The 14,179-nt window shown below is 38.4% G+C and overlaps 1 protein-coding gene across 3 annotated transcripts; it reads right to left on the reverse strand.

Annotated features, from left to right (window-relative positions):
* Positions 1-2,328: 2,328 nt before the first annotated feature.
* On the reverse strand, positions 2,329-6,303 carry LOC131315634 (uncharacterized). 3 transcript variants are annotated; one of them, XM_058344803.1, is made up of 7 exons: positions 6,139-6,303; positions 5,418-5,566; positions 3,952-4,009; positions 3,374-3,442; positions 3,190-3,285; positions 2,693-2,782; positions 2,329-2,602 (listed from the first exon to the last, which is right to left on the reverse strand). In XM_058344803.1, exons 2-7 carry the CDS (start codon positions 5,564-5,566, stop codon positions 2,552-2,554), a joined length of 513 nt encoding a protein of 170 aa, XP_058200786.1. In that variant the 5' UTR covers positions 6,139-6,303; the 3' UTR covers positions 2,329-2,551. The 3 variants fall into 3 exon arrangements, with proteins under 3 accessions (XP_058200786.1, XP_058200788.1, XP_058200787.1); XM_058344804.1 differs by lacking the exon at positions 6,139-6,303 and adding an exon at positions 5,992-6,087 and having other exon boundaries at positions 2,467-2,602; positions 3,156-3,285; XM_058344805.1 differs by lacking the exons at positions 3,374-3,442; positions 6,139-6,303 and adding an exon at positions 5,992-6,093.
* Positions 6,304-14,179: the final 7,876 nt, after the last annotated feature.

Raw genomic sequence — 14,179 nt, forward strand, 5'->3', positions numbered from 1 at the left:
AAAGAGAAGAACGGATAGAGAAGGAGGAGACCAGGGAGGAGGGAGAGGGGCACCATTGGAGGGGCAGTGGGTGGCCTACCAAAGTACACCACTCTACGTCATGACATCTCTCTCCATTGGATGATCATCCAATGCTCTTACAGCACCACTACATGGTATTCCTGACTCTTTTTCAACCACAAATTATAGCGGAACCAAGACAAAATGTGGTCATACCATGTCATAGAATTGCCGTATGAGACAACATGCAATAGTGCTCCCGGGATGCTGAAAAAAAATTCCTCTCGCTTTTACCGCTACAATTTTGTTACAAAAATATTAGGATACATAACACTCGATCCATAAAACGGTCCATTCATTTCATTTCACGGATCAAGTGTCATGTATCGTAGCGCTTCTCATTCTGTTAACCCACTAAAACAAATAGATATATATAAACTTCCTCCGTTTGTACTAAAATCTCTTCAAATTTTATTTGTTTGGATTGCAATTTGAAAAGTTTTTTGAAAAAAAGTAGGGGTAATAAGCGAAGAGAGATAGAGAGAGAAATGTTAAAAGTAGGGAAAATCTAGGAGGAATCTAGGGGGAATTTTTTGAAAAATTCTTTTTAAGTTGCAAAGAGAACAAGGCAATATGATTTGAGCAGTTCATTTATAGAGTTTGGATAATAGTTGACAATAACAAATCAAATTATTCATTGAGTAGTTCATTTGTAGAGTTTGGATTATATGCAATAATAAATAAATGAACTAGAAGGTGGGCACAGATTATGTGTGTGCACATTTTTAAGATGAGTGTGGGGTGGTGGTTCTGATGGATGAGTTTAAATTGATTATTATTTTGCTCATAACAATTATTCAATGGCAAGTTAAAATAGTCCTAAAAACTTAATTTTAGAAGGTCAATTATGAAAATCACTTTTGCGATGGGGCTTCAAAAAAATGGGAGATATCAAACTGGTACTCTCCTTTTATATATTAGCGTAAATATTAGAATAGATTTTGAAGATGTTGTAGTACAACGGTATACTACAACACATCTCTTACCGGACAAGAATCTTGGTATTGCATTAATGCACTATGAAAGTATAGTGCACTTCGGTGAGCTCGACAAAATTCTATTATAGTAATCTGAATCACTGAATTTGTAGAATTTGTCGAACACAATGATACTAATAAAATCCGACTCTATCTCTCAAATGGGAACGGGAAAAGATTGCTCTCCTAAATGGAGACAATGTAAAGAAATGTTCAATTATATTTATAATCTAATTGTTAATTTACATCATAAGTGGTGATTCCTTCACAAATTAATGAGATCAACACTATTAGAAACCAAATGGGAACGGAAAAAGATTGATCGCTTTTCTGGATATCCTTGTACAATCACAGAGAATTTCACTTTTATCAACTTTTTCAACTAGAAAAAAGGTGATTCGATACCCTTCAAATGTTACTTCCTCCGTCCCCATTTAATAGTCTCTCATTATATTCTATAACCGGATAAAAAAACTAATTATATATTTAATTTGGTACAGTAATAAATTTTATATCCAATAGAAATATTGTTGAAAAAAGGTGATCTGATACCTTCAAATGTTACTTCCTCCGTTTCCATTTAATAGTCTCTCATTATATTTTATAACCGGATAAAAAACTAATTATATATTTAATTTGGTAATAAATTTTATATCCAATAGAAATATTGTTTGATAGATTTTCGATTAGTTTTATATGACAATGTTTTTAAAGTTTCATTATATATTACTATAAGATATAATCAATTAAAAAGTGACACAAACCCCCCAAAATGGACTATTAAATGGGGACGGAAGGGGTATCAGTAAAAATAGTGAAGTCTACTGTTTTAAACAGCAAATACATTTTCTGAAAAAATCACATTAGAAGGTAATGGTCACCGAATTTCTCCCGGCAAACAAATGGTTTTATTATATTCCTAAGGCTTGGCAACATAGCAACGATTACAGGGACAGAGCTATATAGAGGAACGGGGCAAAAAAGATTATTTTACACTAACGAAAGTCAATTAGGCACTCGTTGATATCTGAACAACTTTATTTTTAATTGAAATGATGAAAAATAACAACTTAACAAATAAAGACGATTTGGAAAATATAAATAATAACTCAATGGCTTCCAGTTAAAGAGTCAAAGACCACAAGATAGTCGAATCAAGCAAAGTCTAAGACAAAGTCTAATTTTAACTCAACATTTTTCTTCATATTCTTACAAACAATATGTAAGGCATCCCACCAAACAACGCCACCTCCCAATTCAAATCCTATCTCTGTCACTAACAATTATGCAATCACAGAATCAGCCACATACTTGGATTCTCATTTCGCATTTCAGTTGCAATAAACAAAATATCTGCTGGACATACAATCTGTACCAGTTCTACAAATGTTGTGCACCTTAACTTCTTGTTCTAGAAAGTGATGGTTAGCTAAGTAAGCTCAGATTTCATCAGATTTGCTTATGAATTACTACATCAAATTTTTAGACGTTACAGCTACTATTATGAAAAGGTCCTACCCTGCCGATTTCAACACCAGAGTCCGGTTCACATAATCCAGGTATCCCTGCCAAATAACATCATATCACTAGCCATGATCAACACAAACTTCCAAAACGGATCCTACCAAATAAATGAATAGCCTTAACAGAAATACCTGAAGTATTCCGACTGCAGCAAATTTGTCAATCATAGTCTTAGCCAATACTGGATGCAAATTCAAAGGCTTCAACAATAATTCCACATTCTGCGTACAAATCATAAGCACTACAATCTTTAGTAACTCTAGTCAGAAAAGTTAAAAGAAAAAGAACACGCGAACCAGACTCAGCATAATTCGTTCTAAACTGTTAAACCAGCTTTGAAATCTATGAATGCTCAAGTCTCAAAACAAAAGAAATAAAAACATCAATATAACCAAATACAGAAACACTGCCTTAAATAATAAATCAAAGATCTAGTAATTTGGGGTACTTTCTTGTCTCTGAGGTTTCCACCAACAAGAAAGAACGCATGAATCTGGTTTCACTTTCAAAGACTGGACACCTAGATAAATTCAAAAAGCTTGCATGGATAACAGAATAAACAGCTACCGCCCTAGAAAACTGGTCATGACTTACGTGGATAAAATTCCATCAGTAGAGAAGAACTCACCTTTGATGTGAAGCACTCATCCCAGAAGGTGTATCTCACACCTTCTAGTCTCCCCGTTTTACAGAGGTCATCAATAAGAAGTTTCACTTGCACAGCCTTATGAAAGGGAAAACAAAACAACAATAAATGTCAGCAGGAAGTAAATGAGGGACTTCAATGAATGATCCATAAGATGAAAACACACATCTGGACTGCTTCTAGACCTATCAAAGGGATAGCCAATAATGAAGCCCTTCAAAGATAGTTCGGAGACCTGCATGTACAAAAGGTGCAGTGATTACAATTGAGGACCACGAAAAGATCAAACTTTGAAACCAATGCTACACTACATATGATTCGAGAGGCAAACACCCCTATCATGCTGGCCCCTAATCACAGATTTTACTGAATATTGTTTGGACAAACTGTTCCTTGCATTCTTCATGCAATTGTGGAGAAGAAATCATTTGGAAGTCATCATGTCGATTTCATGTATGATACTCCAGCAAGAACTGAATATGTATGGCGTATCAAGGCACCCAATGTCATTGAAGCTTATTCTAATCACCTAAATAGTATCAAGCCATATAAAAAAACTTATGGAGGAAAAAGAAAGTTATTGCTCGTGAGTACTCAAAGAGAAAATCAATTGCTGCTGAAATCTTCATCTCGATATTCTCCAGTAAGAACATGAGCCAAAGATCAACCTCGAATAATGTAAGCAGAGTTGCTTTAGATGGGAAAGAAAAAGGCAAACATAAGAGAAGATAACTTTGGACTCACCAAATTCTGGAAATCACCTGCCATCAAGTCAATGTTTGTTTTCTTTCGAAGCAGTACACTGATGCATAGATAACACCCAAAATAAATCCATGACACTTACCATAATTTGAAAAATATTTCCTTATTGGAGAAAACGTAGCGGCCAAATATACGGCCAAACATAATTCTAGTGCAAAAGTCAAGAAGAACAACAGATGGCTTATCTTGTAAGTAAAATATATAGCTGCATGGTACACTATTTCTTCTATAAACTCAAACTAACAACTGTGTTTAACACAACTAATTAAGATCCTAATGGAATTTGGATGAAATTTATAGTTTACTTAGCTAGTTGAATTCCATATTCTAATATCTACAAAACAAAAGGGAAAAAAATTCACCAGCCAGCTTAAAAAACATGCCTGCCAAGGGACAACCATGAGTTCTAAGTACAAGCCAATACTTACTACTCCTTTTCCTCAAGTAATCACTTTCTAGAGCTACCAAAAGCAACCAGAATTCTTGTACATGCTGAAAATCCATAGTAGCATATGAAAAGAATTTGCATACTCAAGAAATACAAAAAAGTGGCAACAGTTTACCCTTCCTATTCCCTAAATATGAAGCAAACAAAAGAAACTGGTTAAACAATGCGGCTGCTCCAAACCAATAGAGAGACCTTGATCTCCCCAGATACAGCACACGAGCAAGCATAATTAGCTCTATTCTAGACCCAAATGTATGCACTTTAAAGGCTAGTTGGCAACTTGGCATCCACCAACACATCAAGTAGGCCAATATATTCCACCTCTTCTTGTGGCCCAATTTCATAGCAAGTCCTAGAAATCTGATTTGTGTCATCGTTTAAATTATGTCGTCTATTTATAACAAGAATGGCTTGTAGAATGGAATGAAAATACACATGGCCAGGCTCTAATTGCTAGTCTTTTGTAGAACACACAACCAAATATTACAGTGACTCGAATCCATGTCATATTCTCAACCTTTAAAAATGTGGTTGAAAGTCAACATACATAGTTAATTACAAGTCTATATAATTCCATGCGTGCTCTGTGATTCAGTCATCTTAGCAGAATTCAACTTCATAAGGTGATGCGCAATAACACTTAATGAAATCAGGTACCACCTTCCGTTCATCAAGCTACCACATTTTCATGAATTTGGTAAGGGATGCACAAAAAAAGACAATAAGAGACGTTTTACAGAGTACCCATTAACAACAATTAACAATCACATAACATCTTCATTCCAGGACACAAACAAGAACACAGAGCACCAGTGACTAACAAGCTAGTTCATCAGCAACATTGCGTTATTGTTATGGCAATTAAAAACCACGTAACATTTTCATTTGAGGACAGAAGCACCAGTGACTAACAAGGTTGTGCATTAGCAACGTTGCATGATTGACTGATTGTTATGACGTTTGACTGAAAAAGGCACTAACTTTCATATGAAAGGCATACCTGAGAGGTGAAGCAATCTTGTTATTTGCATCTGAAACAGCTAGGCCAACATATTTATCACCCACATCAAGACCAAGCAACCGCCCTCGTTCTAACGGCTTCGTTTTCATCAAATCTTGGAACAAATTGAATGGCTTCACGTACTTCATCTGCAAAATTGTAGGTCCGAAAATAGTCATTTCTAATACTTCCATAAACACAAATTGACACCTACACCATGCCTAAAGAATATACTACGTCCGTTCCAAAAATTGTCCACTAAATGAGAACTTGAAATATGCATTTTTGTCAAAAAATTTCCAACTTTTTGCCGCTAACTCAATATCAATGACTTACCCAAAAAAGATTGAAATTTTTCTGGATAAAAATGTACCAATTTTTAAGTTTTTGTTTTGCTGACCGGAAAATCTTTTTGGGACGAGAGAAGTACGTATTTACATATCATGTGCATAATTCTCACAAAATCACAATAGGATCAGCAATACTCTCCAGAAAGAACAACCCATGTTATGGACGACTAGATGTTGGCACTTAAAAAGTAAAGTGAATAAACCCATATACACAAGGTGTTTACATATCCCGGGTTCGGCATTTCAACAAACAGGTGGAGGACGAACAGATAAGCTCGTTCATACGCACTCTTTGAGCGTGTGCGTGTGCGTGTGTGTGTGTGTGTGTGTGTGTGAGAGAGAGAGAGAGAGAGAGAGAGAGAGGAACTCACCTCAGGATTGTGGACGAATCATGAGCATGAAGGAGATTACAGTGACGCTAGAAGCCTAGAAGCGGTCTTCACCTCTCTCTTCCTGTCTCTCTGTCTCTCTCTCTAGTTAAACAGGCCAAAAACCAGGGAACAAACTGGGCTGAATTAGGTTGCAAATGGGCCCCGTAATAGGGTCCTAGTTGTCTTCTCAAATCCCACGTCAAGCGGCTGTCGGCGAGGTAATATTGTAATAAACTAGTTGTTGGGGGGTAGAGTTTGCTGGGTTAGGGTTTTTTTTTTTCCTGTTATCTTTCTTTTCTTTTTTTTCTTCTGCCGGTTTGTCGGGTTTTACCGTCTGGATCTTCCAGTCCGGGTCTGTATTAGTCTATCGGTCTGGTTCCCCAGATTCGATGGGTGTTGGTGGTGGAAGAATAAGTCTCCATAGTTTGGCTAGTGGAGTGGGTTTGGTGCGTAGTCGTTTGTTGGGTTTTTCGGAGGTAGTTCATAGTAGCCGTTGTGTTGTCCGTCGGCTCGGCGGATGCTGGTTTCACGGCTGTGAAGCCGTCCAGATTTCATATGTGCTTTCTTGAGTTTGAGCTGGAGGACCATTTGAGTTTCTCTACTATCCGGACCTAGATTGGTTCTTATCCGGCGATTTCGTCGGGCTTGCTTCTGTAGGAGGTGCCTATGTCGAAGTCTTTGTTGTTTTGGTTCATTTTTGTATCTTTTGATGGAATCTATATTGCTTTTGGACTTTGATATATAATGAATAGAATGTGTTCAAAAAAAATAAAATATTAAGACCCTCTCATAATCTTCCATATGGTTTTTCTCTCTATATAACCCATCACAGATTTTATTTGATCATTCGAGTCGTTCAATTTTTAGATCTTAATGATCCTGTTCGTTTTGGGATTTTGATTTGTAGATAATGAGTGTAGAGAGAAATAGAATAATGATGATTGGAGAGAGATAGAGAGAAAAATGAAAGTAATGATTAGAGATATGGGTAATGAGTGAAGAGAAATAAGATAATGATTAAAATTTAGAATAAAAAATCCAAAAGCCTTAACCGAACAAGGTCAATGTGTTTCGTATTTATGTAAAAAGTTAAGTTGTTCGGACATTGATATCTACCTTACCGAAGCATGTTTCTCACACGAGAAATGGATGGTTAAATCTAAACCCTTTATTTCTCTTCAGACAAAAATGAGCCGATGAAGCATTTGCCAAATTGCCAATAGCCAATAACCTAATTTTCGAGCAATGAATATAACGCCCCAGGCAGATCACTGGCCCAATACCTTGATTTTGATCCACAAGCCACACCACATGGCCCAAAAGCTTAAGCACAAGGTATTAGTAGTAGCTCACAAGGTTTGTTATATGCCCAAGATCATCCATGTAGACTTCCGATGTGGGACGGGGTGTTACAATCTCCCTAACTTTATAGTCTCGCGCCCTCGCGAGGGGTTGAGCACTATAATCACCAATACAAATCAAACCAACAACCAAATCAAACCAAACTCCAAGGCCCACATGGTCGTGCACATAGATGGCTTTGATACCACCTATAACGCCCCATGCAGACCACTGACCCAATACCTTGATTTTGATCCACAAGCCACACCACATGGCCCAAAAGCTTAAGCACAAGGTATTAGTAGTAGCTCACAAGGTTTGTTATATGCCCAAGATCATCCATGTAGACTTCCGATGTGGGACGGGGATGATTTTGGACATATAACAAATCTTGTGGGCTACTACTAGTACCTTGTGCTTAAGCTTTTGGGCCATGTGGTGTGGCTTGTGGATCAAAATCAGGGTACTGGGCAAGTGGTCTGCTCGGGGCGTTACAATGAAGAGCGGCGTGGCAAATAAAACATGGTAGATTCTACCTTAGGTAGTGTGAGAGACCACATAAGAGATCATTATATGAGAGTATCTTCCTTCATGAGCTCTGCTAACAGCAGAGATAATTCGCAGAGAACCACGCAGAGACAAACGCGTTTAGCCCCATTTCGGGTCCCAAAAAAATCTAGAAAAATATCCATAAATTTTTGAATATTATTTTATAGGGCCCTGTAAAAAATCAGCTCCAGTGGATATCGGTAAGTACTATTTTTTGATACGTAGGGGCGAAACTACTCAGTTCGCCCTTACAAATCAAAAAGTAATACTTACCGGTATCCACTGGAGCTGATTTTTTACAGGGCCCCATAAAATAATATTCAAAAATTTATGGATATTTTTCTAGATTTTTTTGGGACCCGAAATGGGGCCAAACGCGTTTGTCTCTGCGTGGTTCTCTGCGAATTGTCTCTGCTCATAGTTTTTTTGCTTCGTTCATACCTTTCATTCATTTTTGTCTGAAGTCGTTGCCTTGAGAAAGCAGCATTTGTTGCGAAAATAGGGCATTAAACCCAAAACTCCCATTGATTCTTTTGATGAACCCATGTCATGTACCTCAATCAAATAAAAAAAAATTAAAATGAATTCATATAGCCAACCTTCATAGATTTAATTGGACTTTCTCCCTATCAAATGTATATCATATGTAAAACCCAAAATGAGAAGGTCCATTAAATACTCCCTCCATCCCATAACTTTTGTCCGGCCTAAAATAGTTCGTCATTTTCAAATTCCAAATAACGTATTCCCACATATAGTTTATTCAATAATTTGCATCATTGAAAAGATATTATTGAGAACTTTTAAACGGTATAAAGAAGGTGAAATTACACGAACACCCCCTAACTTTTAAAAACGCCCATACACATCCCCTCATCTTCTGCCATTACCCAAGGAGCACCCTTTCGTTTGAGTACCGTTTGTTGCAATGCACATGTCAATACTTTTGCCAAATTTTAGACAAAAATGCTCTTTAACGGCAACATATATCCAGTTGTCTTTCATACCTCATTCCTCATTCTCACTTTATATCAGAGATTTCCTCTCTCACTCTGTATCAGATCTCTCTCTCTCTCTCTCTCTCTCTCTCTCTCTCTCTCCTACGACAGCCATGGAAGGTGGCAAGTGGCAACAATAGCTATAGTAGCCACCATAGCCACACCAACAACAGATCTAACAGCTGCAGTTAGAGCTACAACTCCAACCAAACCCAAAATTGGGTTGATTATTACTGCCATTGTGGAGAAAAAGTCCCCTTGAGGACTTCAAATACAAAATGGATGACAAGCAAATGCAAAACAACAAAAGCCCCAATTTTTAAAGGTTAACGAAGTCAGCACTGTACAACACCTTTCAAAAAACCCTACTATTCCCAAACAAAAATCCTAATGTATTCATATATCATATAATATGAACATATAAATCTACATTTGTGTCATTTAATAAGAAAATCTAGGATTTTTTTACATATAAAATATACCTTCCAAAGTAGGGTTTGCTACGATCTTGGGTTGGCCACGATCTTCAATTTTTCTACAGTTTACACAATCCGATGTTCTTCGAAACTAAGGTTTTCTTCACAATCTAGGGTTAGCCATGATCTACAATGCAAGTTGAAGAGGGAGAGGAAGAGAGACAGAGGCGCCATGATCGAGTAGGGTGGAGAGAAATTTCTGATCGAGTGAAGTGTGGCGTATGCTTGTTGCTCCATTTCATAACAAAGGGTATATCTGACATTTCGTTCATTCCGTTAACGGCATTAAGGTTTTTTTTTCCTTTTCAGTAGATGAGGGGGTGTGTATGGGCGTTTTTAAAGGTTAGGGGGCGTCCGTGTTCAAACCAGATATATGAGGGGGTGTCCGTGTAATTTCACCAAGGGTATATTTGACATTTCGTTCATTCCGTTAACGGCGTTGAGGTTTTTTTTCCTTTTCAGTAGATGAGGGGGTGTGTATGGGCGTTTTTAAAGGTTTGGGGGTGTTTGTGTCCAAACTAGATAGATGAGGGGGTGTCCGTGTAATTTCATCTATAAAGAAATTAATAAAATGATTTCCGATTATACTTTTTAGTTTGAAAATAACACGGAGTTTCAGGTAGAACAAAAATGAGGTGACGAGGGAGCAGCTAACAAGCCTCCCACGGTAGAATATCGCAAGCTTTGAGTTCCAGTGATCGACAAGCCCTTGACAGTCATTTTTATCAACACTAGTGTTAATTCGACGCGCTACAAATGCCGTGCTGTGCTCATTGCTCAGTATCGTGCTCATTACTTGGTGCGGTACAGTGCGTGCTCATTGCTCAGTATCGTGCTCATTACTTGGTGCGGTACAGTGCTCATATCATTGATATCGCGCACTCATATGGTAGAAATACAATGACTAATGAAGAATCTAATTTTTTTGTTGTTGATTCCAGACATTTGGCTTTCATGTACGTTGTTTTAGCAAGAACACTTTTCAAAACCCAATAAATCTTCTGCTAGTTCCTGCATATGAGAGGCAGCCTCTTAAAAACAAAGCCAACAAAGCCAAAATGGGAAAACCAAGAAGCACCTAGGCCTGGTTTTCAGCTGAACAGTATCAGTGGGCTCTGGAATGTAAACCTATATAGTACATCGGAGATTCAATCTCTTCTGCGAGCATAGGAAGGATAACTACTTGTACGATTGGTACATGGGTCTCCATACCGAAATAAGTACTAAAGAGGCTTCGCGTTTAGAAATTCTACCCAAAACCCTATCCAACCTCTTCTTGGAACTGGCTTGGAATGACAGCCCGGCCATAGCATGCTTGGACCTTGGGAAATCAGTTTAATGTAGCAAAAAGCTTACAACCTGGCGAGCGCAAAACATGCATTCAAATTTTTCTTGCAGTGTTCAAGTTGATCATGTAAGTACTAGATATATACGGTAGCATGCTTGATTCGCAAATTAGTGAATAGGTTCTTCATCCACCTCATACTAATCGCTGCAAGTAAAGCATCGACCTTGACTACGTAGCTAAGTTACCGGATGAATGCCAGGCAATGGCATTACCTGTTTGTACCAATCTCAACCTTTTCAATTTCTTAGGTTCTATTGACCTTGAACAAAGTTAAGACTTCGCATCCAGAGCACTGCACAGGATCCAATTTTACCGGCGAGATTCAAGAGTATAACCAATCACAAGAGGTGAAAGGGGTGAATTTACGATTATACGAAGAAACTACGAGTGAAAATATCAGTTACACAAGATGGGTGACTCAGAACTCCAAGTTAACATAGACAATCTAGATTTGTCAGAAAATGGTGATCTAAAATATTCCAAACTTAGGGGGTCATTGTTGCCTTGGAACAATTACAGAAACAGAAACATAGGGAAAAAATTCGAGCAAGCGACTAGCGAATGCCTACTCTAAGCTGTCACAAACAAGTACGAATCAAGAACTCATCCGGAACCATTTCGAACATCGATCATCAATGGCAAGACCATATCAACACTAATCAAATGTGCAAAACGTAGAGTAGATATTCAAGTCGAACTTCATGCTTAAAACTAACATCTAAGGTCCAAGTCCAGGAATTGCCATAAGTTAAGCAACATCATACTTCCATGTACAAGTAACCGTATTCTATTAAGATCGGTAGACCAGTATCCTAATACGACATGTTAAGTTGCCAGTAGTCCCAGGAGTAGTTACTTCGATTTTCGGAGTTAGATTGCAAGCTACAAGCACTTTCCTGCGGTGAATTCATGGCGCGCCCATGGAGCGTAGTAGCTCCTCTTTCACGAGCTCGATGCCCTTAAGGGCTTCCTTGCGCTGCTCCTCAACCTCATCGGCGACCTTCTTGGCCTCCTCATCTTCTGACCCAACCCTTTTCCATATCAACCTCAGCTCTCGAATGGAACTCCGAACATTGACGCACTTCAGATTCACACGCAACAACTTCAGGTTCACCTTGCCCCAGCTCCATCTCTGCCTCAATCACCAAGCCTCTCAACTCCTCTAGCCTCCGCCTCGCGCAAACCACGTTCTCTCTGGCTTCTGCAAGATTCGTGGCAGCGCTCGACAATGCTTCTTCTGCATTGTTGGCTTCAATCACAAGCTGCTCGTACCTCTCGGAAACAGCGCGATGCCCGTTTCTCAATTTCTCAGCCTCCAACAATTCTTGATTGAGCTCAATGAACCTTCTAACAGTCTCACGAAAAGAAGTGTAATCGTCCTCGTACCAATCCAGAACGGTAAAGTCTCGGTTGGCCGAGCGAACCATGGTGCTGATTTTAGAATGCGGGAAGGAGGTGAGTTCGGAGACCAGATTAGCCTTGACACATGCTATTATTTCTGAAAACTTTGTCGGCCCGTTTCGTTCGACGCTTCGTGGAGGAGGGTTTAGTCCTGATAACGGGTCATCGATGTCTGGTTTTTTATCTTCTTCCTCAGATGATATGCCCACCAGACGTTCCCCTGAATTCCCCGCTGCCGGTGGTGATGACGGAGGTGGTGGTGGTAGCGATGATGGTGGTGATGGTGGTGTGGCGGCGGCTGTAAAACTTCGGCCTCTGGAAACAAACCTTAAAAGAAACGTTATGGAGTAAAACGGTATAATCATTCCTTTTCCCACCAAAAAAACACAGTTGATATTTGATATTTTCACCACCACCAAAAAAAAAAAAAAAGTATTTGGTGGTAATTAAAAAAAAAAATTTCCCGTTTCTCTTTTAATTTGTTTATCTATCTACGTTAAAACAACAAAATGGTATACAATCATTTTCCTTCATATTTGATAATAGGGTACTCCCAACTTTTTCTGAACACGTCGAAAAGATTTAATTTTTTAAAATTGTTTTAATATTGTCCCTACAATTAGATTAAAGGATTTGGATCATGTTTGGAGTTCTGCTCCTTAAAATGGTTTAACTTGTTTTTTTTATAAGTAAAATATGGCGTAACTTCTGTTCAGTAAATAAGCAATCGTAAGATACATACAAAATCAGGTTACGTGAATGTATCACAAGATACGAGTATCGGATGATATTTATACAAAAAAAAAAAGAGGTGAGATGTATATAATTTTTAAAAGGAGATGATACGAATTGTAGTGTACATATCCTGTATCGTTTAACAACCAGGATATGATACAAGAGTGGTATAGAAACAGGTAGCTATATGCATAAAGAAAAGAAATGCAAGTTTCAGTTGCTCGTGTATCAAAAATGTTTTATTTACCCCGAGACTGATTGTCTTGTTGGGCTTGGGACAGCAATGCAAAGTTGGCATCTTGCCTTGAAAACTGCAAGCCGCTTGCTTCTTCGACGCTGGTTCCAGCCGCGGCGGGAGGGTGGTGGTGGTGAATCCGGTAATGATGGTGGGGATGAAGGTGGTGGTGAGAGCTTCTCCTCCTGCTGCTTTCTCATTCTGAGATTATATGGCCTTCCCACAACCATTTTTTCTTCTCTTTTAGCTATTTGTGTACACAACAATGGTTGTAAAGATTAAAGAAATTCCCTTGTTAGATCTCTTCTTGCTCTGTTTCTCTTCTTCCTCTGTTTTCTTGTTTGCACCTTTTTTGCTCTTTTCCTATCAGCCACTTTTATTGCGTCTGGTTTTCTGCAGGTGCATCTGAAAGAGCATCTCTGTCCCAACACTTCTATTGTGAGTTCCTCTCTCTCTCTCTCTCTCTCTCTCTCTCTTGAGAAGAGAGAGAAGACCGTTTTATATGTAACTTCATGCTCTGATGATCCTCCCACCCCTCTATTGTGAGTTCCTCTCTCTCTCTCTCTCTCTCTCTCTCTCTCTCTCTCTCTCTTGGCGTGAAGGGATGCAATTTCATCCAGTCCGCTCCGTTTTCCCCGTTCGGGGTTGGAGGATTTATTCGGATTGGATTTGGAGGCAACATTCGAAAAAAATCGGGGATTGCATGAAAGGACGGATTTTTTCAGATCGAATTTGGAGGCAACATACTAATCACATATTATTTTGTTTTTACCACTATGATTAATAGTTATTTACATATTTGTAGATTATGTACAGATTATGCTTGTGTAATTTGTGGGAAAGTGAGGTTTAGTTGTTTGGTTTGGATGGTTTTTGGAATTTTAAAATTATTGTACTGTCAAAATTTAGATTTTTCGCCGCCATTGTTGAATTTCTTGTACTTAAAATAATTAATTTT

Source organism: Rhododendron vialii, chromosome 2a (assembly GCF_030253575.1).
Source record: "Rhododendron vialii isolate Sample 1 chromosome 2a, ASM3025357v1".
Taxonomy (NCBI): Eukaryota; Viridiplantae; Streptophyta; class Magnoliopsida; order Ericales; family Ericaceae; genus Rhododendron; species Rhododendron vialii.

Bases quoted from the DNA above. Each gene is read 5' to 3' on its own strand.
- LOC131315634 (XM_058344803.1), bottom strand. From the start codon at position 5,566: ATGAAGTACGTGAAGCCATTCAATTTGTTCCAAGATTTGATGAAAACG. The intron at 4,010-5,417 runs GTATGCCTTTCA...TCTATGCATCAG, and splicing joins AAGATTGCTTCACCTCTCAG to TGTACTGCTTCGAAAGAAAA. The intron at 3,443-3,951 runs GTGAGTCCAAAG...TTGTACATGCAG, and splicing joins CAGGTGATTTCCAGAATTTG to GTCTCCGAACTATCTTTGAA.